This window comes from Ornithodoros turicata, chromosome 4 (genome assembly GCF_037126465.1).
Source record: "Ornithodoros turicata isolate Travis chromosome 4, ASM3712646v1, whole genome shotgun sequence".
Classification (NCBI taxonomy): domain Eukaryota; kingdom Metazoa; phylum Arthropoda; class Arachnida; order Ixodida; family Argasidae; genus Ornithodoros; species Ornithodoros turicata.
This window is the reverse complement of record NC_088204.1, coordinates 63211410-63238510: the sequence shown is the minus strand read 5'-3', so window position 1 is coordinate 63238510 and position 27101 is coordinate 63211410. Positions and strand designations below refer to the sequence as shown.

Below are 27101 nucleotides of genomic sequence, written 5' to 3'. Positions count from 1 at the left end.
AATCCAATCCAGAAGCCAACAAAACAATCGTAGCGCACGTTATGTTTGTGAATGGCAGGTTTGTCAGCAGGCAGCAGGAACAGTTGCTTCGTGAAGAAATCGTACGAGTGTGTTCCAAGACACCAGTGCTCTGACATTCTGAGTATTCGTGCTCGAATCTCACACCAGCAAATAACTTGTAGAAACGTTTAAAAGGTACACAAACATCATGTCCACCTCTGGTAGCTGGAAAGATGCTTTCCTCGCCGTTGTAGTAATACAGTCGGCATTCAGATATCGAAGTAATTACTTTTTGGGTGTACGATGTCTTCTGCTAACTTTCCTGGAAGAGTTTGTCGCACTTCACTATTTACCAGAAGTTGGATTGTTGGATCTCATTGTTGTGCAAAGTGAACGTGATGGTATCATCACGTACACTTTGTCCAGCATTGCTGGAAATGTTTGTAACTGTATAGTGCCTGTACACCGTCGAGCTTACTCGTTTTAACATGCCAGGAAAGAACGAAAAGGATAATGCGCTGTTGGTGCGTTACCCGGACGCCTGTTTAAGGCACCAGTTGTGCTTAACTTGGCTCCTGTGCTTACGGAATCTGCAGTGTTCATCACGAAACCACTACATGAATCGAATGCATGACATTTGGTGGCAGTGACTTCAGTGGTCGCCTGTTTCATGAACCATGATGCCGTGTCTAGCAAATAGGCTGCAAAAGTTTGGCTCCATGTATTTCCTTCTCTCTTTCGAATCTCTCCCTCCATCTCCACGAGAGTGTTGTTAAAATCACTCTTACCACGTACCAGGTAACCACGTACTGAGCAATTCACCAGAAAGCAGCTGTCATGGTGAATGTCAGTCGGTGACAGGTAGTGAACAAAGACGTATTAAAAAAGAGAAAAGTGCTCAAAGACATGGACAGGAACAGAAAGATGCAACACACACACACACCAAGTGTGCTTGGTGTGAGAATGGAAAGGTGGAAAAGAGGCCATGTTCTCGCTCTTATTCACCATGGGTAGTTAGTACTTTTTCCACTCTTGAGTGAAATTTACTTCCATTGTAAGCTTCTCTGAAAGAGACCACACCAATATTCTAGATAAGCCACTGTGGGACGATGGTACAATATTGTACACCAAAAATGCCGAACAGTGCAATATTCTATGCATCTTACATACATAGATATACATTACATGCATACATAAACTTTGATTGACCCTTATATAATGCAGCTCCATGAAACATGCCTTCCTTTCCAAAGATAGTGGCACATAGTATTTTAGTAGGTCTGCACTGAATGACTCACTATGGAAATATGTTTGCAGGAACCCCACTGTAGGCCTAAAAAGTGTGATTTTTGTAGAGCTTTCATTTTTGTCGCCTGTCTGCATGCTTATATAACATTCCCATTATTTCAGCCCGTAACAAACTCAACCATGGATACGGCTTCACAAACGTCAACGAGTGCTGCCAGCAACGCAGACATGGAGACACCATTACAGGGTGTTTCATCTGCCTCAGAAGCCCAGTTTGCCGAGCAGGAATTTCTTCAGGGGGAAGATGTTCAGATGCAAGATAAACCCAGCCCAGCTCCCGGTCCTTCTTCCTCGTCATCTACCTTCACCGTGGACACGTCGAGGATACTTGCCATTCCCGAAGAGGAGCAAGCAGAGGAGCTGCGGGGGCTGGGCATCTCGGTGTACAACCAGATGGACCTGGAGAGGGGAATCTTGGATCAAATGGATCAGGCTGTTGCAGAAGGGGAGAGGCAGAAATGGGAGAAGGAACTTGCAGGCGTGAGGAAGGAAATTGAGTGAGTGATCCGCAAGGATGTGGTACAATCTGATACAGGTGATGTATTCTCACATTTTAAAGGAGCAGTGTAATGACATTTAGCATTGTTTGAAACCCTGCTGAATTCGTCAGCCAGTCTGTCAGAAACGAACGGTGCTCTTGTATCGGAATGGCATCTTATCACCGTTCAAATCAATCTAAACAAAATGCCACGAAAAATCAGCTATCTATGGAGCAGCTGTGGCCTGATCTCTCGCCGTTGACATGGAGCACGGTGTACAGTGACGTAGCAAGCAGCCATCTCTGAGCCTGTTGATAGCGCACCCATCATGTTCTGCAGCGTCAACCAGAGTGACGTCAACCTTGTTCATCCTCCTGCAGGGTCCTGGGAGGTGGGTGGGGTATTCTAGAGGGCGTGTAAGTCAAAGATAACTCACGCACACTACAGGTTGGCTACGGTATTTGTTCTCATACAAGAACATATAGGACGCGTTAAGTAAGTGCTCGCTTACTCCCACTTTGGCGCCTCGAATTTCGAACTCCCGGGGCAGGTATTGAACGTTACATGAAGGTGCTCACTGCGCTCGAGTTCTTGGGAAGCCCCCTCTCCCTCTCCGTTTCTCAGAGTCCGCGTCCCCCACCTTCCTTCCTTCTGCTGTTTCGTGGAGAGGAGAATAGTGGTCACATGACGGTGCATGAAACCCCCTTTACATGCACCCTAAAAATTAAGGGGCGCGAAGGGTGCGCTCGCGTACGAAACTCGGAATGCGAGCTTCGTCGTTTAACAATCAGAGTACGAAACACTTGCGCTCTGGAGTTGCCATTTAACGCTCCCATTTTGTTGGTTGTACAGCTCACCACAGCCAAAAAAGGAAAAGTTTATGGATAGGGCATTCACTGCTCCTTTAAAGAGGTTGAGAAACCACCTCTAACCCCGTGTCTTTAATGCACACATTGTAATGTTCTAGTTCATGTACTCCATGCACAATGTCCAACGTGCCGCTGAAGTATGCTACTTTTGTAATAACATTTAGAAAAAGTATGCTTCTGAAGCCCGATATACAGGGCCCAATATTAAATGGGCAAGTCTTCGGTTTGAGGAGGGGATATTTACTGTGGGAATGCCTCGCACCTTCCCACGAAGAATGATAATACATAATACTAATTCTAATACATAATTTGTAATGATGGTACGTATTATATTTGTGGGGACTGAGGGAGAGAGTGAAGACACCCCTCTCGCAGTGACAGATTTTTCAGTGCGCAATAACTTCCCAATGCGGGGATGCATCAACATTGGACTTGGCTCGCATCATCTACATGATTTGTCCATTGAGGGGAGAATCGTTTCGGTACCTCTTTAAACCCAAACCCCTTGGTTGGGGATAACATTCCCCTACAAAAATTTTGACAAATATTTAGCTTACACGCTCTGGCTTGCTCTTATGAGGACATAAAAGGAAATGGTTGTTTCTTCAGCATATAACGTCGCAGGGTTAAATTCGTAAAATTTTTGCAGGAAAGTCAAGCAGCGACTCAGTTGTCTAGAAAAAACACTTCAAGCGGGTACGAGGGCTCAAATAGCGTCACGAATTGCAGTGGCCAGTTTTGATCCAGTGCGCAAGCAACAAGAAGATACGGTATGAGGGAAAACTTTTTAGGTGATGCGTCATATCGATTATTGTTTATGCGTCATTTTTTAATAGTACAGGTCGCAGCCCTGAACAAGCTAGAAGCGAAGGAACGTCTACTCCTCACAAGGCTGGGCCTCGTGCCTTTGGAAGGGGAGGCATCGGATGTGGAGTCTGATGGCGGTGAGTTCAGACGTTTTTGGGTTATGTACTCCTCGCGTCGACACAGCCTTAGGCTTTGTTTCACAAATGCCGATTAACATTTGAACCGAGATCAATAGCCCCCTAACTTACAGGGAGTTACTGTCCCTGAAGCATTCATCATGTTACCAAATAACGTTTGTAAAAAAAGATTTGAGTGTTACCTTCAAGTTTTAGCAGACCTTGGCCTAAGTGGGCTTTATCTGTGCACGTCCCTTGGATTGAAAAAAGGGGAAATTGTGCCATTGGAAACGATATAGTAAATGTATCTAACAGAAGTTTTAAAGGGGCACTAAAGTGCAAAAATGTATCCTCGTGGAATAAAAAATGCTGTTACGTTGTCACCTATACAAAAGGAACAACATTAATCCGTTGCGTTATTCGTGATTTGTGAGCAAGAGAAACCGCAATGCACGCTTTCCCTCTCATTCTCAGGAAGCCCAACAATGCGGAGAGCCATAGGATTCGTCTCCTCAAACGATCTCCCGTGATGATTGGACAAATCGTTTGAGGAGACCAATGAGAGAGCGCTCCACACTGCCGGCCTTCCTGAGAAGGAGAAGAAAAGTGTAAATTGCAGATTCTTTCCACGGACAGCCCACACGATACTCGTGTGACGTGGGGAAGTTGCCCATGCCTTTTTTAACTGTTTCTTTCTCAGCTCATGTACCGCTTATACCTGCTTGAGCTGCGCCGCTCTACATCACGAGTCACGTGCCCGCGGACCACGTTACGTCACTACGTTCCGTTGTTCTCCGATGCGCTCTTTTCACGAGCGGAGAATTTTTTAAAGGTGTGCGCAATAGAGGCCTCGCTCTGTAGGCCACCTACACTCATCGTTCTTTTACAGGAGCTCATTTTATTCATTGCTAAACATGCCGCAGTGAGAAACAGAAAAAGAATTAAAATCTTGGGTTCACCTCAGTGTTCGTTTAATGCAACATATGAGAAGTAGTGGCATGAAGGTACATTTATAATTGTCTTGAATTTGCTAACATTTTTGTATTGATATAGACAAACTTCATTGATATATTGTAAACCTCTGAAGGTTGTTTTTCAACCCTTAAAGCAAGAAAATGTTTTGTTGTGGGGAGGTAGTCGACATAGAAAGGGGTAAAAATCTGGTTATTCCTCATTTGTTACTTAATGTTGGAGGAGGGCTGAATAGATTTCATCCTGGCTCATGTCCCTCAAAACCATGCTAACACAGCAAAAGGACTTAACTCTGAAATTACTCTACTTTACAAGCTATGTTAGAAATTAACGATGAAATTTATCTAAGTACAGCAGCAAAGTATGCAGTGAACAGTAGGTAAACTTTCTAGCTTCACAAGACACTTAACTTAAAGACTGCTTGAGGTGTCCCACGAGCGACCTTATCAGTGACAGATGTCGGCAGAGACATGACTGTGGAAAGAGCGATGTCAAAAGTTAGTTGATCATGCACTCCACCTTCTAAGCCTTACGTCTTGCCTCCTTTCTTATGCATTGTGCCACTGGAAGATAATGTCCACTTGCACAGAATATTCCTGCTCTCGCTGCTCATCTGCTTGTGTTGTCTGCTGGCACCATCGCTTTGAGTGCCCATTTTTGCGTTTTCTAGCAAATCTTTCATTCTTCCAGCAGCATTCGGGCACTGTTGGCGTTTCTTCTACAATGTTTTCTGGGCACGTGCTTTCCTCCTTGCTCTCCTCCACGGATATCTCTGCATGATTAAGTCGCTTATGTGGATACCCAGTATACATAATTCACGAGGATGTAGAAAGGTAGAAAATCCAGTGAACTGGTGAAGATCTTATGAGGAAGCATTAAGGGAAGGGTCTCAGGACGAGAGCCTCCAGTATTTCGAGCGGAGGTTGTTGTTCTGGGCGGAAGAAGAACTTTGCACCCAGTGGAGCCCTCTGGGTGTCCAGAGATGCCCAGTGGGCGGTTCTTGTCCTGATACTTTTCCTTTATCATTTACAGCAAGGTTATTTCATAACAGTACCATTAATAGCAACATCATTGATTCTTCAAACATTATTTTTGATGGCCAATTTTGGTTCACCATACCTCCGTTTATCGTTGCAGACACATTGGATGATGACACTATGTTAGACCTCGAGCGCATGTTCGGCCACGTTGAGACTGAAGAGGAACGTCTTATCCGCACCGGGCAAATGACACCCTTCGGCACATTCACCAAACAAAAAGAGCCGAGTAAACAAAGTGACCAAATGCAGGCAAAGCCAACTCCTGTAGGAAAGCCTGAAGGACATTTGGGAACGTCAAACAGCAAAGAGCTTGTGGAGCAAGAAATACCAGGCCTCAGGAAACGGAAGAGGAGAAAAAAGGAGCAACTTGGGACAACAACTTCGAATTATTTTAGCAGAGTTTCAAATAAGAGGTCAGCAGCGAAAAGGAGCTTGATAGACGAGCAGTTTTGGCAGGATCCTGAGCTGAGTGATCACGAAGACGTCGGTACGTCAGAGGACGAGTATCGTCCTGACCCTGAAGAGTTACTGGACAGCGAAGAGGATTCTGTGGCTATGTTTCAAGGTGAGTTTGTCATCATTTCTTTCAACCACCCTAATACAGCCGTGCCTCATTGATGTGGACCTCGTTAACATGGTCGACTTGAAATAGAGATGGTTTGGATGGGGGACCGAACTTCCCTTATATCTCGTATATACCGGGTGTTACAGTTAAATCCCCGGGCTAAATAATTCGCGAACTAGTGCACCAACCCACGAACTTTCTTTTTTACAAGTATGTGTCCGATACCACCTACAAGCTGCACACAGTGTGAATGAGTGGGAGGTGCTCATTATTGAAATAAAAATGCAAATGAGTTTCGTAAAAAAGCGTAACTTCGAAAGCAGGGCGCTGTCGGCATTAAAATGGGTACTTACCCCTCTTGGGACCTTCAGTGGACACCTTTTAGAGAAAAATCTGCCACCGAAGCGGGTCATTTGTTGCAGTAATTAATTGGTTTCGGTTTACGTATTTTTGTCGCAGCTGGTCGCGGCGAAGTGCAAAAGGACGCTCTTTCACTCCCTTATCCATCAATGAATTACGTCCTTTCACCAATGAATTACACCAATGAAATACGTCCTTTTGCGCTTCACCGCGACCAACCGCGACAAAATATGTAAACCGAAACCAACTAATTACTGCAACAAATGACCTGCTTCGGTGGCAGATTTTTCTCTAAAAGGTGTTCGCTGAAGGTCCCAAATGGGGTAGTACCCACTTTAATGCCAACAGCGCCCTGCGTTAGAAGTTACGCTTTTTTTACGAAACTCATTTGCATTTTTATTCTAATAATGAGCGCCTCCCACTCATTCACACGGTGTGCAGCTTGTAGGTGGTATCGGACAGATACTTGTAAAAAAGAAAGTTTGTGGATTGGTGCACCCGTTCGCGAATTATTTAGCCCGGGGATTTAACTGAAACACCCGGTATATCCGTATATCCCTTCTGAACCCATCCATATCCGAACCCATCCGTAAGCTTTAGGCAGACCTTTGTGTATTGTGCTGATAATTTGTATATGGATGATAGTGAAATGTAGCCTCCGTGGTGAAGCAGTTTCAAGAAAGCCGTCTCATTTGATAGGAGACAGGCAAATTAACTTGCAGCCATCTTGACAGCACTCGCTCCGCTTAACATCAGGGTCGAGGCTATCCTTGCCGCGAGCAACACCATCATTTACAGGTGACACCTTTGCAGCGCGTGGATTACCAAATTCTCATCGCTAGCGTTACATTGCGCCACATGCTACGTAGGCTCGCTCCCAAGCGACACATTCGCACTGCCGACACGGATCGGAATAGGGCCCCAGGATTGATCCTTTGCACCATTCATGATTTATGAGTGAAAGAAGCTGCAATTTTCGCTTTCCCTCTCCCTCTTTTTCTCAGGATGGACGACAATGAGGAGCAGGCTCTTATTGGACTCCCCAAAACGATTTGTCCAATCGGTTGAGCAGACCAATAGAAGGCCTCTCCACATTGTGGCGCTTCTCGAGAAGGGGAATGATAGTGAAAGTGTACAAAGTTTTTGCACTTTAATGGCCCCTTTCATGACCTGAACGAAGGTTTATCCCAGGACAAACTACGCAGCACATAGTTATGGCCACGACCTACTAGATTATAACGACCATGTCACAATCAGCAACCCCTATGAGGAGCCCGTCCGCACGATCCGCCAGGGGCGCTACTCATCGGCACGCCACGATTGGACGATGGAAATTTGAATTCTGAACGCGCAGAAGCGTATGCACGACCACCGTAGCAGACGACAGCGATAGCTCCTTTGAAAACGCGAAGAATGATGATGATAATCAACCTCAGAATGAAACATCTGTGGAATGTCCACCGCTTGTACAGAAATACTAAGGTAAGCTGAAGTACAAAGTATTGTCGCTAGGTAGCGACCTGAAAATGCTCCCCCCCCGACACACGCACACAAAGAGAAAACAAAGGTATATGCTAAAGGTATATGACTGAAAAAGCATTAGCAAACGTGAGTTACCTACCTCAAATGAGTGACAGCACTGGCTAAAAAGAATTGCTTTATGTGGGTGCAAGCGCGCAATTTCAATCGGGGAACTTGTTTACTGGCAATATGCAGGGGAGGAGGAGGAGGCGATTGAGATGACTAAACGCAAAAAGGCCAAGAAAAGAAAAGAAGGGGACATTGAAAATCGTCAACAGAAGACAGCGAAGAAGTTGGCTGACGACGGTGACTACAAGGCATATCTTAAGAGAATAAAGTGAGCGCATAATTGTGTGTCTCTTGTTATGGCCCACAGAAATTTGAAAGATATGGAACAGTATCATTTTCCTGTGCTTGTGCACTGGTGTCCAACGTTGAGATGATGTTGTTGGCCTATTTCAGGGCATACAGACACCATAGGTTGCGTGAGAAGCACAAAAAGATAATGGAGAGTACTGACACCTGCATCATTGATGAGAGCGATGAGAGCTCGGTCGAGGTAGACGATGACTTCCGTGTTCCATCTAGCATCTGGAATAAGTTGTACAGGTAAACTAGTATTGTGGTACCTACTATGACACATTACTTATGAAGTTACATATTTAATAACAATGCACTGTCTGGAATTTTATTTTCAACCCATTTATATTTTTTTCATGGTATGTATACTAAGTGTACTTTAGGAGACTTGATGTTGGCGTGGCTTATGATTTTTCTTTTATCTAATGCAGTGATTAAAAGTGGCTGTTGCTCCTCTTAAAGGGACGGTTGCATCAGAAAACCCATCTATGAAACCGATACTACTACGCTCTGCATCGGCCGACAACCAACACGGCTAAAGTTTTAATCCGAAACATGGTTAGATATTAGATCAACAAATATTAAGTATGCTTCAGTGGCTGCAGAAGCTCCAGTGATGTAACGTCATGCCGTAAGTGAAGGAGTGAGAGGGCATCGCGCAGAGGAGGAAAGGCTCCGTCCAGACGCCCGGTAACTCTATGAGACGCCTGCACGGTCGCGGCATTTCTTTTCTCAGTGTCGTGCCCTCATGGGTTCTTAGGGAGTGATGGTCTCACATTTTTTTCTAGACAGGGATTTCCTGCATACTCTCAACATCCGGCATCTGCTCTTGTCATGTATTCCGTCGAATAGCAGTCAAACTACTCCACTATTTCGTGTGGGATTTTCGATACCGTGGTCACTGGTCCAGGAGGAATAAAATTGCACTATAGTTTCGAAATCGACTGGAATGGATGCGACAGTCCCCTTAACCCTTTGAAATCCCTGGATTTTAAGAATCAAGGCCATTTCCGACCGCCATACAATTTTCACGTCAAACCCGAAAGTTAACGTAGCCTGGCAGTGCTCTACAAAATTGTGATTTTTACAAAAATTTACGAGATTTTTAAATTGCAAAAATTACAAAAATTTCGTGATTAAGTTGACATGTCTTGAGAAACCAATGTGCCTGCATCACTTTTCAGTACTCTGGAGTAACTTTTTGCTACTTTCGCTACAGCTACACTGTGACCACTCTGGGGGTACTTGAATCGTTGATCAGTGCAATACAGATAAGGAGAGAGAGATAGAAAATAGGACTATCGACGACTACTGCCCGACAGGACTCGGCGATACACCTGTGTGCTCTTTGCCTTCATGTGTGTTTTGCTGATCAACCGTTCAACTGCCCTCCAGAGGAGCTGCAGAGTAGACAACCACGTGTGTTGGCTGACTACGTAAGCTGAACACATAAGCTACATCACATGACAGACGCCAATGAAAAGAGGTTACATACAGCTGACACATCTGATTTTATCTACTAAAAAGGACTAACTTGAAATCACTCAGACCGCCAGTGCAAGGACGAAAAATGCACCACTGGATGTGAAACTTTTTTCAACAAAACAAGAATCTTGTTCAGGACTGAGAACGAGGTAGTTTGTTGTATCAGGGAGCATTGCAGATTAGTCGAATGATATAAGTGTATCAGGAAACCGTCACTCGTAATAAAATAGAAAAATTTATTGTTGGAAAGCAAAACTGGGTCACTGGCTAGTATTCGATGCAAGAGAAGGGTGGAGATGATTGAAGGTAAGATGATTAAGGTTAAGCCACATTTGTTTCAAAATGGAACCTGGTTGTCTGTTCAGTGCCTGCGTTGTCATCCTTTTCGTCTCTGCACTGGGGGTTTTAGCCATATTAAGTCAGTATATTACAAACCCTAGTGCAATTTTTATTATCACTTATTTATTTACCAGCGGCATGGCCGAGTGGGTTAAGGCGTCTCGCTCGTTGGTGTTGTACTGACTGGGAGGTGGTGGGTTCGAATCGTACCACCGGCTGTGCTCTCTGAGGTTTTCCCTGGGTTTTCCGAAGACGTTCCAGTCGGCACAGTTCCCCCTGATGTCGGCCTAGGACGCATACTAGCCCCCCTGTCCCCCTCTCCTTCCTGCTGTCCTCTCTCCATCTGTCCACATCTGTACTCTGCTCATAGCCGCAGCTGCTTCGCGGCGCTAACAATGAAAGTAAAAAAAAAAGTGAAAATAAAAACTTATTCATTTAGTTACCCAAACCTTATCTATCAATACAAAGAACCATTTCATTACTCGTAGCAGCATGTCATTAAAAATGCAAATGACATTCCTCATCATGAACCTACTGGATAAAACGTGTACTTACAATGCAACTAAATATTTTATTGGTTCTGTGCTTTGTCCTCGATTTTTCCGAGTTTTATTTTCTGCATCTTGACTGCTGTGTAAAGTATGTTACTTGAGCTACCTTGCTGCTCAATGTGACTTTTTTGTTCAAAGCTGTCTCGTGACATTGATGAAAAATAGAACACACATTTTTGACCACTTAATGCGCAATTCTTCAGGTACCAACAGACAGGAGTGAGATGGTTGTGGGAACTGCACCAGCAGAACTGCGGTGGAATAGTTGGTGACGAGATGGGGCTTGGCAAAACCATTCAAGTTATTGCTTTCCTTGCTGGACTACGACAGAGCCGCCTGAAGACAGTTGGAGATACGTGAGTTGTGTCTAAGACATTCTCAAAGCTACCGTTCTTACTCGCATAATTAACCCCCCCACCCAACATGGGTGCCAAAAAAGTGTGAGCACTGGTTATCCTTGTGTAGTTAACACAACCGCTCTCTGGCAAAAAACAGTGCATCAATTATGTTAGTTAAAATATACAGTGGAGCTGTTACCGGGATCCCACGCTTTCCGGACAAAAAGCATGGGGACAGGGTTCAGTCCATGTAATTTGTTTTCACTCTTTCTGTGCCTCAGTTTCCAGATCTGGACAGGGTTTCCCAGGAACTACCTTGAAAAATATGTAATAACTGACTTCACTTATCCAGATGGATGAATAGATGGATTAGGGGACATCTGGCAGGCATTTCATAACCAGAGTTGAGTACAGCACAAGGTGTGCTGCTGTTGTGTCCGGTGTCGAGTCTGAGATCGTGTGTGACAGTCGCGAAATCCCCAAACGTGAATTTCACAAACCCAATCGGGAAAAAATATTGGCTGTGTAGACAGCAGGGAGTGTCTCGGCCTTCGTGAAACCGTGAGGCTTACTTGCTTTGGCAACCACGAGTATGCGGTGTCGTTCCATGCCAGTGTTTGCACACATCATTGCGGTGATTCGTTCCTTGCTCCTTTTCCCCCTGGTACACATGTTGCCTCTGTAAGTGATGGTCTTAGTAAACAACAGAAAGCGCTGCGCACATTGTCGTTGAAATGCATAATGTCGTTTCTGCACAGCTATATCTGCCGTAATTTTGTTACGCGTATATTAAACACCATTTTGCGCATTTTGTTGTACGGTCGGCTCAACCGTGGCATAGTTGCCTGAGGGAGCTCCTTCTTTGACGGCGGTTTTATTACTACATATATGCGAGGTAGAACATGTGATCTCTAAGTGGCAGCCAGTGTACCACCCTGCACATAAATTTCTTAAGCAGCTTGTGAAAGCACACATGTACAGAACTACATGGAAGGTAACATATGCGGTTTCACATGAAACCACATCTATCCATCAATTAAATACTCAATGAATGTTCTAACTGGATATGTGCAAAAAATTAGTTATTTGCTAATTATTTAGTTAATTACAAGATAGTAAATGAATTAGTCGGTTAATTAACTGGATACTTAATTGAATCAAGTAATTAATTAGCTAACTGATTAGTTATTAGTAAGCTGAATAGCTAAATAATTAGCTGTTAGTTAGGCTAACAATTAACTGTTAATTAGCTAACTAGTAAGCCAATCAATGGATCGATACCCAGGACACACAAAGTATGTAGGATTCATTACCGCATTATGTGGTTACATACCTCACCTCACCTCACCTAAACTCCATAAGGTTCGCTCATAAGTTAACATGTTTCTGAAATGCCAGCAGCATGCCAGCTGGTGCGCAACCACACGCTCCGGGCTGTAGTTAGGCGCGACCGGGCAGTCTCGTTTGTATAGACCATTCTGCTCATTCATCTGCTCAAATTACCGGGCTATTTTCCCCCATTAAAATACACATGAGTTGGAGGGGACCTGAGTGTCAGTTTGAATTATCCGGAAGTTCAAATTAGGAGACTTCTAATTAACGGGATTGCACTTTAGTCATCTTTGTTATGGAAGTATAGTAGCAAGTCCGATCTAAGTAGGGTGAAATAATAAAGGTCCCCCTGTAGCTGGTGTACAGAACAGACAGGGAGGGGAGTGTCTCCAAACATTTGAGGGGTTGTAGGGGAGGGTTAGGATATATGTATCTGCTGTCTGTGATTCTTGTGCCTTTGCCGTTTGTTCGTTCCGTGATGTGCTGTTCCATTCGTTTGCCGCAATGTTCATTCTCACATTGTCACCATGATCCCAATACTATTGCTTAATGTGCAGTTACGAAGGCATGGGTCCTGTGGTGTTGGTGTGCCCGACTACTGTAATGCATCAGTGGGTGAGGGAGTTCCACCTTTGGTATCCCCCCATACGCGTGGCCATCCTTCATCTCTCCGGATCCTTCACCGGCAAAAAGGTTGTGTGCATCGAACGATGACAGTTCTTCTAATAACATTGGATACCTACAGTTTTCCTGAGAGTTACTTTTTGGATGTGCACCTTTCAGGAAGCTCTGGTGCATCAGCTCAACAAAGACAATGGCGTCCTGATAACTTCTTACGCTGGTGTCTCCAACTGTGCGCCTCTGCTGTTGAGCCATAACTGGCATTACATAGTGCTGGACGAGGGCCACAAGATTCGTAACCCCGATGCTCAAACTACTCTGGCGTGCAAGCAGGTTCGTTACCGTATCATTTGCTCTTGATCACTTTTCACCTCTGGACGATATACCATATTTACTCACATAGTTAACGCGCTTGCATAATTTTCCACGTGTTGCACGCAACTTAGCTTAAGCAGCGCTGCCGGCTCTACATCACAGCGACTGCTACCATGGCATAGAGCGGGAGGCAGATTTCTATGGGGTTATATGCTTTTGGAAGTGCATTATTTATGTGGGTAAACATGATAGTAATATAAATGTACGACTTTGTAAAACTGTACGAAAGTCGTGCGTTGAGCATTAGAAATTTTCAGATGTTTGAGAGACCTTACTGAGTATAAGCAGCGCGTGAGCCGAGAAGAAGGAACAAAGAAAGAAGGTCCTCAGCAGTTTCTACGTCATGTGGGGCTCGTGTCTCTCGTCCGCGACTGCATTCTCCCGACTGTCTTTTGTAAATTTTATTGCGCAGTGACAATACGCCGCACAGCGAAGGTATTTTGCATGGTGACTAATTGTGGACAGCTTCACAGATGAAGCAGGGTCTCGAGCCACGTTAAATGCCACTTCCGTGCTCTTTTAAAGTCGTAATATAATATGTCTTGTCTTGTCAATATGTCTTAAAGTTTGATGTGCAGCCTCTGTCGTCCACGCCATCGGTTTCTCATTACAGTTGTCGTGTTTGCTTCCTGTCTCCTACAGTTCCGTACGACACACCGGATCATTCTTTCGGGTTCACCAATACAAAATAATCTTCGAGAGCTGTGGTCACTCTTTGACTTTGTGTATCCTGGCAAACTGGGCACTCTGCCAGTATTTATGCAGCAGTTTGCGGTACCCATAACTCAAGGGGGTTACTCCAATGCCACAGATGTTCAGGTAACGCATCCGAGACTTGTTGCCCTTAGGTTTTTGCAGAAAAATGTTTCGATGTAGGTGAAAACAGCTTACAAGTGTGCATCCGTTTTGAGAGACACAATAAAGCCTTACTTGCTGAGGAGGATGAAAGAGGATGTCAAGGGTCATTTGCAGCTCCCAGGGAAAAATGAGCAGGTAACATGCATACTTTAATAAAAGGTGTACTGCATACTGCATTTGATTCTCTGTTTATGATGTTTATGATTCAGGTTCTCAGAATGTGCTGAAAGAAAAAGCGTTTTAAGAGAACCACGTTGCGTAATGTGCTACGAAACTGTATTGTGAATGTTAGCACTATGTGATACTAGAAAAAGAAACCTAGTATTTTTTAACTGCATACTACCATAGTTTCTCCTTAGTTCAAATTCGGATATTTCATACTTTGGAGTAGTTCAGACAGCTATAAAATTTCTGTTTAGCCCGCTGTGTTTTCAGTGTATTGAAAAGCCCCTAACTTGAAAAGGTGCATTCGCCTAATTTGCATTTTTTTTTTGCCTCGTAAGATGTTCCTACTGGCAGAAAACGAATGCTGCGCATAGATGACTCCTTACACTGGGACACATGCCTTTGAACACATTACCCACCTCTAGATGTCTGCTAAAAAAAAAGAGTCTCATAAGGAACTGCTTGCTTTGGCTGACACTGAAAATTTTGTTTGGATGGCTCATGTATTGACTAAGCCAGTGTTTCTCAAACTGTGGGTCAGAAGGAGGAGGGGGGGGGGGGGGTCGTGCAATGGCTGGGGAACTTGAAAAAATGCACAGCAAATGATGTCCTTAGACCACATGCTCACAGGCTCACAGGTCTTTTTATTCGCTTTATTCGTCCAGTATTTTTTCTTACTTGCTTTTCTTAATTTGAGTACCAACCAACAAGCCTCTTGAAATGGACTCACTGGTTTGCTTTGTATATGTATTTGCAGGTCTTATTCTGCAGCATAACCGAACACCAGAGGCAGCTCTACAAGGATTATCTGGCGTCTCCCGAGATAGCTCACATCATCGATGGCAGATTACAGGTACTCTCATGATCATGTACTGACCTTCTACGCCGTGTCAGAGGCTACAAGGTTTTAAGTCAGAATCCCGATGCTCGCAGATCTTTGTCGGACTGATCAACCTCCGCAAAATCTGCAATCATCCTGATCTTTATGACGGGGGACCCAAAGTGTTTGCAAACACAGATGTAAGCTCTCTTCCCGAAGAGTCAAAGTTTGGGCACCCCTCACGCTCAGGCAAGATGGCTGTCATCCAATCACTGCTCAAGCTGTGGAAAAGTCAAGGACATCGTGTGTTGCTCTTCACCCAGAGCAGACAGGTAAACATAACGTTGTCTGGGAAACAGAAACAGTGGCAGTTGTGGATTCAAAGTTTGCGCGAGTATTAACAATGCATCACGTATAGGAGCTTCAAGGACACAGACGAAAAGCCGAGGCCGATGCACACGTGCGCAGGCTCCAACGTAGGTAGGCTCCACACTACCAACAATGTTCGCTGGGAGAAAAAAAAACACACACACAAAAAAAACACTGCTTATAAATTGAGCCTGAAGTTTTTTTGGGGGTTAAACACGATTTTTCCCCGAATTTGCACCCCGAATTGAGGTTCACCTATCTAGGGTTAAACCCGATTTCTACCTGCAAAACTGCACCTAGGCTAGGCACCTCAAGGCATCAACATACTAGTTTCTCACAAAATATGCGACTGCCCCTTACTTCTGGCACTCTGGATAAACGGTACAGTGAACGTTTATTCTACAATAATGCCCGATTTCTCCCTGAACTCAGTCTGATGGTAATTTTTCTGCCCGAATTTGCACAAATTTTCGACATCAATTTATTGACCCGATTTCTACCCCCCGAATTAGGAAGAATATAAAACCCGAAAACTTCAGGGCCTACTCATAAATAGAGCCTGAAGTTTTAGGGTTTAACCCAATTCTTCCCCGAATTTGCACCCTGAATTGAAGGTTGCTGCTGTTTTGTGTTAGACTCCGTAGAGGAACAAAAACCTAAGTCGAGCTGCCGCTATAAGATAGCTGTTTATTGTACGAGTACCAAGTGCGGACTGACTCTAGACAAAGCCCGCCAGGAAAGATAAACAAGGGTGGGAATATGAGACGCGAAAGCCTTGAACTCGCCATGCGAAGACGCGGTGTGAAGATGAGTCAACGGCTGGGCTCGAATGCCAGATACCTCACAGCTGCCTTAGGGCGAAACCAGATTTTTACCTGGCAAATTGCCCACACTGAGACATCCGTAGGAACAAACACTAACTTGTTTGACAGCAAATGCAGTTACATCACCGTTTGTACCAAACCAGTACAGTTAGTTTGTGTAGCTGAGCCAGATTTCTCCCCGAACTTAGCCTACCGTATTTACTCGAATAATTTGCACACTTTTTTTTTATCAAAAGATGACGCAAAGGTTGAGGGTGCGCAAATAACGCCAGGCATTAACCAGACGACTTGAAAAACATGTGCAAAATGTTAAAATATGTTAAGTTTCTGTTAAAAGGTGGGCCTTCAGGTGAATAATACAGTAGAATCTCGATGATATGAATCCCACAGGGTAGCGGAAAACCTTCGTACTAAAAAAAACTGCATCAAAATAAAAATTTAGGTAAGAAAATAGACAGTGACTGTTCATTTTCCATTACTGTCAGTAAAAGAGGTCGTTCGTAACGATTTTATCTCTTCGTCTTTGGCCAAGGCTGCCGAAATTTGCGAGATGATTCAAAAGGCCCAGCAGGTGCTTTCCACACTTTTTTCTAAAGCGAGCTCCTCCTAAAGCACGCATGCGTTAGGTGAAGCTGCCTTGCGGAATGCTGACGCGTAATGTTGCCAAAGTTTTCCGATATGTTCCTCCCACGTGTTCGGGTCGTTGTTTTCCTAAGCCAGTGTGATGTCACACATCTTCGCAGTCTATTGTTGTGAGGAGGGTAAAAAGGTCAAAACATAGATAAGGTTCGGGGCCGTGTAATCCATTTGATCTTATTTCCTCCACCAAAGGGAGACTCATTGCTTGCATTGCGCAACATAATGTAGGGAATTCGTGGTGAGGATCCCCCTCCCTTTTCGAAAGAAGGAGCAGCATGTGCCCCATGACTTCACGAGGGAACGACCTCTGTCGCATCCTCGGCCCATTCGTATCATCCGTAAAGGCAAGATAACACCTCCGTACCATCCGAACTTACACCTTAAATAAATACCAGTCGCGAGATAACGTGATGATGTCGCACACGAAAGTAAAGGTGCGCAAATTACGCGAATTTTTATTTTCTCGACTTTTTTAGTGGGAGAGTGGGGGTGCGCAAATTATGCGAGTAAATACGGTACTGAAAGTTTTTCCACCTGAATTCGCGTGAATTTAGAGCACACGTTTATTTACCCAATTTTTACCCCCCAAATTTAGAAAAAAATATTTCCAGAAAATTTCAGGCTCTCCTTATAAATCTTTTGAACGCACACTCTGCCTCAGACACCATCTTTCCTCTGGGGTCAAGGTTAGCAATCCAACTATGTGTACAGTGTACATGTGTTGTTGTAGTCTGTCCATTCATTCTCTGTGTCTCCTTTTCATCTGTGTCTTCAAAGCTCTCATATGATGTGTTATTCAAAGTACCAATAAGCCCAAATTGCTTTCTTTTTAGCCTGACTTTATTGTTGGTTATACATGGGCCTATTGGTTATACTTATCTACTGGTTAACTGGGCCTGGTTATACCTGATTACTCCCGATATTTACCTCCCGATTCCAATCGACAAAAACAGAGCTTAACCCGATATTTCTCCGAACGCTGCTGTACCATGGGGATCCGAAGTCAACACAAAACTTTGGAAACTGTGTTGCAGATGCATAAATAAATATACGCTTATGGTACAAACTCGAAACAGGGACCCTGCCGCCTCTTAGATGCGTGGACTAAATATTGATACTCTGTGTCTACTAGTGTGTCATGTGTATTATGCCGAGTAAACCGAAGATTTACACGGGATTCAATCCGATTCAACCAGAGTTGTGTTGAATCAGGTTCAGTTCAGCCCGATTACACCCGAATTATTGAAGCAAAATATAACCCGATATTTACCCCCCAATGTTGCTGAAAAATATAACCCAAAAAAGTCAGTAACTTACTTACAGTTACTTACAAGTTACTACAAACAGTAACTTACTTGGCTGTGGTCGTTATCTCGGTTGTTGATAGGTACATATTACCAGGTTCAACCCAGAAACACAAAGCTGCATTCATTCTCTACCCATTGAGCTTCCTATGGAGATGATTTGACAAAAAGCTGTAGTCCTGAGATGAAATGGAGCTGCCGCAAGAATTCATTAAGCATGTATATGCAGGAATAAACTATGTGTTTTTCTCATTGCAGATGTTGGTGATCTTGGAAAAGTTCATACAGCAGGAAGGCTACACATACCTGACCATGACGGGTTCCACACCAATTGGCTCTCGCCAGCCGGCCATTAATAAGTTCAACTCAGTAAGCCATTGCAGTGCTAGTGTTGTGAAGCAAAAGTTTGGAAGGATTCCTTTCATCTGTAGTTTTTTTTTATAAAAATACCACGTGCGATTGATAGAAGTATTTACAACGTAACACTATCTCCCTCGCACAGGATACATCTATCTTTGTGTTCCTGTTGACAACACGCGTTGGTGGGCTTGGAGTCAACCTGACTGGTGCCAATCGTGTTGTTATCTACGACCCCGACTGGAACCCTAGCACAGATACGCAGGCTCGAGAACGTGCTTGGCGAATAGGCCAGATGCGGGATGTCACTGTGTACCGGTTGCTCACAGCCGGCACGATAGAGGAGAAGATTTACCATAGGTTGGGTTGTACTGTTGTGCTTACATTATTTCTGTTAGATGGCAACATACTGTTCTGTTCAACAAAAGTCTAATACAACTTCTTTGCTATCACATTTGCAAATTTTGTATTTTTTTTCCATCCACAGACTAACAAAATATTTGTACACCCTCGTGTATTCGGGTTTTATGTTGGTTTTTATAATTGGGATAGGAATCGACTTTTATTTTAGGAGCTGTAAAATTTGGTGATATCAACTGGAAAAAGTAGATTTTCAGGTGCAACATTAAAAAAAAAAAAAATCTGCTCACGTTTCAGATGAGTACGATATGCTGAGCGGCTGTTCGCAGTGTGCAGTGCTCATTGTTCTCCAGTGCACGTACTGCTGGCTGAATTTGCATTTGAACAAGCTCGTTTTTTTTTTTTACCGAAGTGATAATGATACAAATTGGAGAGGAGGGGTTAAAACAGATTTTACCAGTTTCATCTCCATAGCACAAGGAATTAGACTTGTGTCATGAACAAGTAATGTAAACAACGTGAATTTGGCGAGGCAGGCCGTAAATATGGACGACACAAACACATAAGCCTCCAGTGCCCAAGAATCAATGAAAGCAAACAAATCAGGAATTTTTTTCCCGAAAAACTTTTTTTCCTGAATATTTTTCCCCCCGAGTTGCTTGATTTGATTGATTTTTGGGCGTTGGAGGCTTACGTGTTTGTGTCGTCCGTGTTTGTGACCTGCCTCACCTAATTCTTGATGTTTACATTTTTTTCTTTTACTATCTGTTTCATTGCTACTGTGCAGTTTGTAATGCTTTTCTCTTTATCTCCACCCTTTAGGCAAATCTTCAAACAGTTCTTGACAAATCGTGTCCTCAAAGACCCGAAACAGCGACGCTTTTTTAAAACGAATGATCTCCACGAACTGTTTTCGCTGGTAGACGAGAAAATGGAAAAACGAACAGAGACCAGCTCCATCTTCGCAGGCACTGGTTCAGACATCCGGCCGATTTCTAAGCCTAAGTCAAAGAACAAGCCCAACTTCAATCATCGTTCGAAGCACAAACCGTGCCTAAAACTACACAGCGACACTAAGTTAAGGTTGTCTAGTGTCCCAGTGCCACACGAGACAAGACAAGAGAAGCAAGACTCGGACCAAGTTAATGCAGGCGTCCAGCTCCCTATAGGGCCTTCGACTCCGGATGAGCTGTCACCCCCCGATCGGGAGTCATCTGCAGTTCGTCAGCAAACTTCTTCAGAGGACAGGTTGGAGGGTCAGGATAACGAAATGCCCGTAGAAGTTGTGAAAGCAAACGAAGATGACGGTCCCAAAGTAGAAATGAATGAAAGCCATGTGGAGACCAAGGCGTCCCTTCTCAGTCCAGAGAAGATAAACCAAATGCGAGAGCTTGCAAAGAGGCTCAGTCAGAGGATAGCGCAAGGCGGCACCGGGGCAAGCCGGATGGAGAAACCGACAAAGCCCAAAGATGAAGAGAAGAAAAGGGAAAGGTGGAAAAAGAAAAAGAAGAAGAATGGTGAGATGGTCGTTGCACAGTCAAACCTCATTACGGCAAAACACGATACATGCAATGAAATTTGCGATATAACTAAATGATTGGCATTTCCCTCTGCTAGAGTGAAAGAGTTTTAAGCCGACACCTCGATACAACGAAACAAAAATTCCCCAAAACAGCATTTACTCCATCCCTAACACATGCCTCAAGGTAAAAAAAACAAGCAAAACGTGTGCCTCTGTGGCGCAGTGACGAGTGCATGCTCCTAGTTCGGTCTATCTTGCTCTAGATATCTAGCTTCTAGCTCCGATTCGGCCTATCTCCTCAATCATCAGCAAGGCAAAAAATCGTTGCCCACGGCAATTTTAACCTATCGGGCTTGAGGTGCCACAGCCATATTTCGGTGGCTAGCTGGCTACGCTGTACCGGTGTACCCGGAGATGGAGAGGTGGCCAACGCGGCACATCCAGGTCACGGAGTGCAGTTTCTGGCACAAGTACGACTGATGTGTGCGGCATGCACGGCGGCTCGCCCATTTGTATCATCCATAGCGACCCGGAAAAGTGTCCGTACTATCCCAAAACGCAACACATCATGCATAAGGCTCTCCAGCACAGATTCTTAAGAAGTTCTGTGAGCGTCTTATAAAAATTCTACAGTATATACTATGGGTGTGCGAATATTCGAATTCTCGAATTCGAATCGAATATCAAACGCTCAAACTATACGATTCGCGAATCGAATATCCAATATTTGATTTTTCGAATATTCGACTATTCCACGAATATGAACGACACAACCCAAAAGTGGGCTTCCGTGCATGAGGTGAAGCCTGCTTTACGAAATTGCTCTTGCTGCAGGACCAACACAGGTGGGATGGTGTTTCATTTAAGATAACGTTATCCAAAGTTAGTTTTGTTGACATCGTCTGTGGAAGGGGTGGCGCCCCTCTCATATGCAGTTTAGCGGTGCCGACGAGGGACTTTGATTTGATGTCTGTGAGGTTGCCTTTAAAAAGTTAGGACTCTTGAATAATGACTACAGCCCACGAACAAGAAGGTTGTCTTAAAGATGTCCTTTACGTCGAAAATTTGAGTAGTGCAACTTCGTAGGGCGAGTGCAAAGAAACTAAAGGGTTTTCATGGCAAAGCTGAGGCAGGATGCCAATTCGTTTGTTTCACAAATGGCCTGTGGTTGTCTGAAACAATTACAGCCTCATCGGTATAACATGCTACTGAAGGTAACCACTCCAGTACTCCAGTAAGTGTAGGCTCACCTGAAAAGGAGGAAGCACTCTCATGTAAAATTAAAGAGCAGGGGCTTTAAACAGAAGAATTGCATGTCTCTCGTGTGACAGTTAATGCCAGAAAAATTACGCTAAAGCCATGGGCTACAAAATGGAAACTTTTAGTGCGAAGGTCACATATTGTAAATTTTGCACGAATATTTGATATTCGATTAGGTATTCGGAACTTTTTCTCTCATTCGATTCGATATTCGATTCGACTTAAAATATTCGGATTCGCACACCCCTAGTATATACACGTTTATGTTGATTGTTCTTTCTAAATTCGCCATCTAAATCTTTTGAAATTTCATCACTTTCTGTACAATGAAATACTCGATGCAAGCGAAAGAAATCGCAGTCCCCGTGAATTTCCTTATATCGAGGTTCTGCTAGGTTGGTCTTGTACGTATAATGGAAGCACCTATTGGTACCATTTACAGTGGTGGACGGCGCTGAGATCAAGTGTGTAGTAAAGCAGGTAGCCTACCAGCCAGCAGTAAGTGAAGAGCAGCAAAAGGAACTCGATGACAGACAGAATGACTACGTTCTTCAGAAACTCTTCAAGAAATCAGGTAGGAAGGTGAACTCTATGGTGTCATCTCAAGAGTAATCTTATATGTTTGCTCCATGTAACCTACTGTGCCCAGGCTTATTTTGTCATTATCTTAATTGCTCCTCTACTGAGACTACTACTTTCTCCTTTCTGTGCATGGAAAAAGTGTAAAATCTTGTTTAGGGTTTGTCTAGGGGCTTGTTGAGGCCATCTTCCTTGCGTCTTGTGGAAATCACATATTTGTTTTGACCCTTGTAAAAGTGACCAGCACTCTTCCCGTAGATATTGATCATACAGAAAATTGCCACACATACAAAAGGCATCTACTATGTACCAGTGTAAACCCTATGCATTACTACAGCCTGAAGTTTTCGGGAAATATTTTTTTTTCTAAATTCGGGGAGTAAAAACCGGGTAAATGAACATGTACTCTAAATTCATGCGAATTCGGGTGGAAAAACTTCCAGTATGCTAAATTCGGGGAGTAATCGGGCTCAGCTACACAAACTAACTGTACTGGTTTGCTGTAGAAGGTGATGTAAACTGCATTTGCAGTCAAATGAGTTAGTGTTTGTTCCTACAGACGTCTCAGTGAGTGCAATTTGCTGGGTAAAAATCTGGTTTCGCCCTAAGGAAGAACCTTCAGTTCAGGGTGCAAATTCGAGGAAGAATCGGGTCAAACCCTAAAGCTTCAGGCTCTAGCTATCACTTACTACAGAATAGGGAACATTGTTCAAGCACATTTTACACGTTATTTTTGGAAGAAGGCTCTTACCAGGTCCACTTGGTAAGATGTTGAACTTCTGTTTTTTCAAGCATACGAGTGCACAACCAGTGGAACACATACTATTCGTGTCCTTGTGGTGCTCAAAGAATCAAAGAGCAGTTTTGATTGTATGCAGCTGCTAGTCATAGTTCAAGTACCTGGTCTCCCATGTCTGTGACATCCAGCACATTGTCAGCTCTCGGAAGCTTTGCAGAAACAAGATCCAAGATGCTGGAAAGCATTTCCCCTGTCATGGCTGTGGTCCGCATCAGCAAATGCATGAATAGCCGTTTCCCTCTTTAAGGACTCTGAACAGAGCTTATTTTGCTCTGTCTTTTAGAGGGTTCCTTATTACAGTCCACTCAGCCAAAACCTGACAGGTGGAAGTATTTCTCTTAGCATCGTGAGTCACACTGAAACCGAGCATGCAGCCTCAACATGCATCATCTGGAACCTCAGACCACTTGTAGGCCCGGAGGAGCACTCAGTCATAATAGCCGCAGTAGAGTAGATATGCCCACCCTCTACTTGTGCAAATGAGCACAGTCGTGGCTGTGATGGATGTAATATTATATTTAGAGCCTGAAGTTTTCGGGAAATATTTTTTTTCTAAATCCGGGTGGTAAAAATTGGGTAAACAAACACGTGCACTAAATTCATGCGAATTCGGGTGAAAAAACTTCCAGTACGCTAAATTCGGGGAGAAATCAGGCTCAGTTGCTCAAACTAACTGTAATGGTTTGGTACAAACGGTGATGTAACTGCATTTGCTGCCAAACAAGTAAGTTAATGCATTCCTACAGACATCCCAGTGAGGGGAATTTGCCGGGTAAAAATCGGGTTTCACCCTAAGAGGTGGACCTTCAATTCGGGGTGCAAATTCGGGGAAGAATCGGGTAAAACCCTAAAACTTTAGGCTCTAATTATATTACATGACTTTCGTGCAAAGAAGACCTCCGAGTTTCTTTCATGGGGCCATATTTGCCCTGAAAGCTGCAGGTCAAGCATTGAAGGAACCGAAACTAACAGGACCAAAGTCGGACTATATGTTGCACTGTGCAGGAGTACACTCTGCCATGCGGCATGATACCATCATGGAATCTGCCGATCCTGACTACATTCTGGTGGAAGGAGAGGCAGAACGTGTGGCCAAGGAAGCCATCCGGAAGATGAAAGAGTCCAGGCGACGGTGTCTTGGTGCTACCTCTGGTATTCCCACGTGGACAGGGTCACATGGTGCCTCGGGGGCTCCACCTGGGACAAAGTGAGTTTGTGTCTCTGTTAGGGCAAGTGGATCTGGGGCCGGCTACGGCAGCTAAATTGGGATATGATCACGTACCATTAGGACCCCGACATACTCTGTGTAAGTCCTTTGAGCCGAACTGCCGAAAGATAATATCTGTTGTGCATGCTCGTGGGACACAGCAAATTGAAGGTATGCCGCTTTTGAGCTGGAACACTTCCTATATCTGAAATTGTAAATAGAGATTGAAGGTTTAGGGTTTTACCCGATTCCTCCCCAAATTTGCACCCTGAATTGAAGGTTGCCTCCTTAGGGTGAAATCCCATTTTTACCTGGCAAATTGTCCTCACTGGGATGTCTGTTGGAATGCACTAACTTATAGTTATTTGTCAGCAAATGTAGTTACATTGCCGTTTGTACCAAACCACTACAGTTAGTTTGAGTAACTGAACCCAGTTCCTCCCCTAATTTAGCATACTGGAAGTTTTTTCACCCGAATTCACATCAATCTAGTGCACATGTTTATTTTCCCGATTTTTATCCTCCAAATTTATAAAAAAGTATTTCCCCAAAACTTCAGGCACTAATTGTAAATGATAAAAATGAAGGATAACAGCACATGAGCTTAGTGTGTGATTGTCTATCACAACTCCCATTATTTTCCATAGCACCGACATAAATGGGAATTGATGTTCTCAGGCTGACTTCCTTCTTTCATCACTGGCATAGAGTCTGCCACGCTGTAACGTGTTGTAACCACATGTTTTGCTGGTGTTGAATCAGCATCCTTTTCCCATTTTTGCTGTTTTCGACATGACAGCTTAGCGAAGGAGTGAAATGCCCTCTTCAAAAGCCGAGCTATTTCAATTTTGAGGGGCATGGAAACAGTTGGTCTTGTATTTTGATGTCATATGTGTTTCGTCAGATCTTCCTCAGCAGCTGCGAACAGATACAAATAAAGGCTCTTGCGTGTAATTTATGTTTTTCTCATCAGAACGTTCTGAATGTCCCCTGTGCCATTATCGTAACACTGTGATTACGTCAAGAGACATAGGCCTAGTTACAGCAAAAGTAATTTTCTATACATACCGTACCATCATGACAGCTGGCTGTTTTATAAATGCTAGCTCCCATACCAGTGACACAGCCTGTAGGTGTAACAGGTAGGGGTCCTGTGGGAACTTCACACGGGGAAGGGGATTTCACCCTCATTTTTTCGTTCCCAAATGCACTAGCAAATGTGCAAGTTCAAGGGGATTTGAACTGTCGGCTACACCACAGTCGCATATGCTTGTTCCTATTCGCTGCGAGATCGACCTACATGGGGCAACGCTGTCGCCTTTCTAGTGTGGATAACACACAGGCCGTTGTTCAGAGTTGATGGTTCTTTTCCGTAATTCTTGCGTATATTTACCAGAAGATCACTTGTGCCGCGGTGGTACGATACTGTTCGGTTCCCCAATAAACGTGTGGAACGTGCTGAATAAACGTGTAAAAGCAGACGACGCATCGACACTATGATAGTTTTCCGTTCCCCGCAGCGCGCCAACACCGTTCGATCTCGGAGCAAATTCTTGTATAGTTTTCTAATCTTTTCCTGTAACTGCAGTTTGTGTAGGGTAACACATCACCACTAAATCCTACCACAACACTCTTCAAGCTTCACGCCTCCTCAATTTGTCAATCCTTTTCAGATTGCGCTTTGGCCAGAAGAAGGCTCCAGCTGCACAAACAAAACCACCGGCACACACAACCACCTCTTCATCGGGACGCTCCAAAGCGTCCACATGCCCAGGAGCCTTTACCCAGGAAGTCCGCGATAAACAAAGTGGTGCGCCATCGTCCTCCGATCTACTGGCACGCATCAGGTCACGTAACCCAGAGACACAAGAAGACGAACAGGCCACCCTCCCCAGCACCTCGGCGCGGCAGGGACCAAATTCCGAACAAGACGAGCTGCTGGAAGACCTGCGCAACTTCGTCGCGTTCGGGTCTGCTACGGATGGCGAGGCAACCACGAGGGAAGTGCTGGATGCGTTTACGGAGAGGGTTAGGACAGCGGGCGGGGCTCCGGTGTTCAAGGCACTGCTCGGACAGGTGTGCGACTTCTTTCGTCGGACAGACGGGGAAGGGGTGTGGAGACTCAAGGCTGAGTTTAGATAGTAGAAGCTGAGAAAATGTACTGTCTATAGGAAACAAGATGTTGGTAACTTGTACACTTGAATATGTACATATGCAAGTTTTCAAGGAGTCCCTCCTTGGAAGTGGTTTCCGGTGCTTTTTGGGAAATGATTCATTTCCCTTCCCATCCTCAGTAGGCATTTCCCAGTTTGTGCGGCTGACACTCAAGAAGTTTCATGCTACACTTTGGTACTGCACTTTGGTGTAGTGCTTTATTTATTTTTAATTACTAAATTACGAATTAATAAATTAAACGGAAAATGAAGAGTCGTCGCTTTACACGAGCTGACGCGAGACCACTACAACTGGCCCAATGACTTGCAAAAGATACTTCAACATTTGGTGGCTGGTGAAAGATGGCTTGCAGTAAATTGTACCATTGTTCTATTGTTTTCACAAAAAAATAAAATCAAAGGAATTAGTGTATGCCATGTAACGAA

General features: G+C 44.1%; 1 protein-coding gene across 1 annotated transcript; it reads left to right on the top strand.

Annotated features, from left to right (window-relative positions):
* Nucleotides 1-9: 9 nt before the first annotated feature.
* LOC135391674 (DNA excision repair protein ERCC-6-like) lies at nucleotides 10-27101 on the top strand. The gene is made up of 20 exons (XM_064622012.1): nucleotides 10-195; nucleotides 1411-1805; nucleotides 3306-3426; nucleotides 3498-3600; nucleotides 5689-6156; nucleotides 8233-8374; nucleotides 8500-8646; nucleotides 10976-11128; nucleotides 13000-13135; nucleotides 13226-13396; nucleotides 14081-14257; nucleotides 14315-14431; nucleotides 15219-15314; nucleotides 15395-15613; nucleotides 18676-18786; nucleotides 18920-19134; nucleotides 19957-20651; nucleotides 22359-22490; nucleotides 24300-24501; nucleotides 26175-27101. Exons 2-20 carry the CDS (start codon nucleotides 1429-1431, stop codon nucleotides 26641-26643), a joined length of 4251 nt encoding a protein of 1416 aa, XP_064478082.1. The 5' UTR covers nucleotides 10-195; nucleotides 1411-1428; the 3' UTR covers nucleotides 26644-27101.

What these genes read in the sequence shown, in the direction of transcription:
- LOC135391674 (XM_064622012.1), top strand. Translation starts at nt 1,429, where the DNA reads ATGGATACGGCTTCACAAACGTCAACGAGTGCTGCCAGCAACGCAGAC. An exon ending in GGATGTGGAGTCTGATGGCG is followed by an intron (nt 3,601 to 5,688) that starts GTGAGTTCAGAC and finishes TTATCGTTGCAG; the next exon opens with ACACATTGGATGATGACACT. An exon ending in AAAGAAAAAGAAGAAGAATG is followed by an intron (nt 20,652 to 22,358) that starts GTGAGATGGTCG and finishes TACCATTTACAG; the next exon opens with TGGTGGACGGCGCTGAGATC.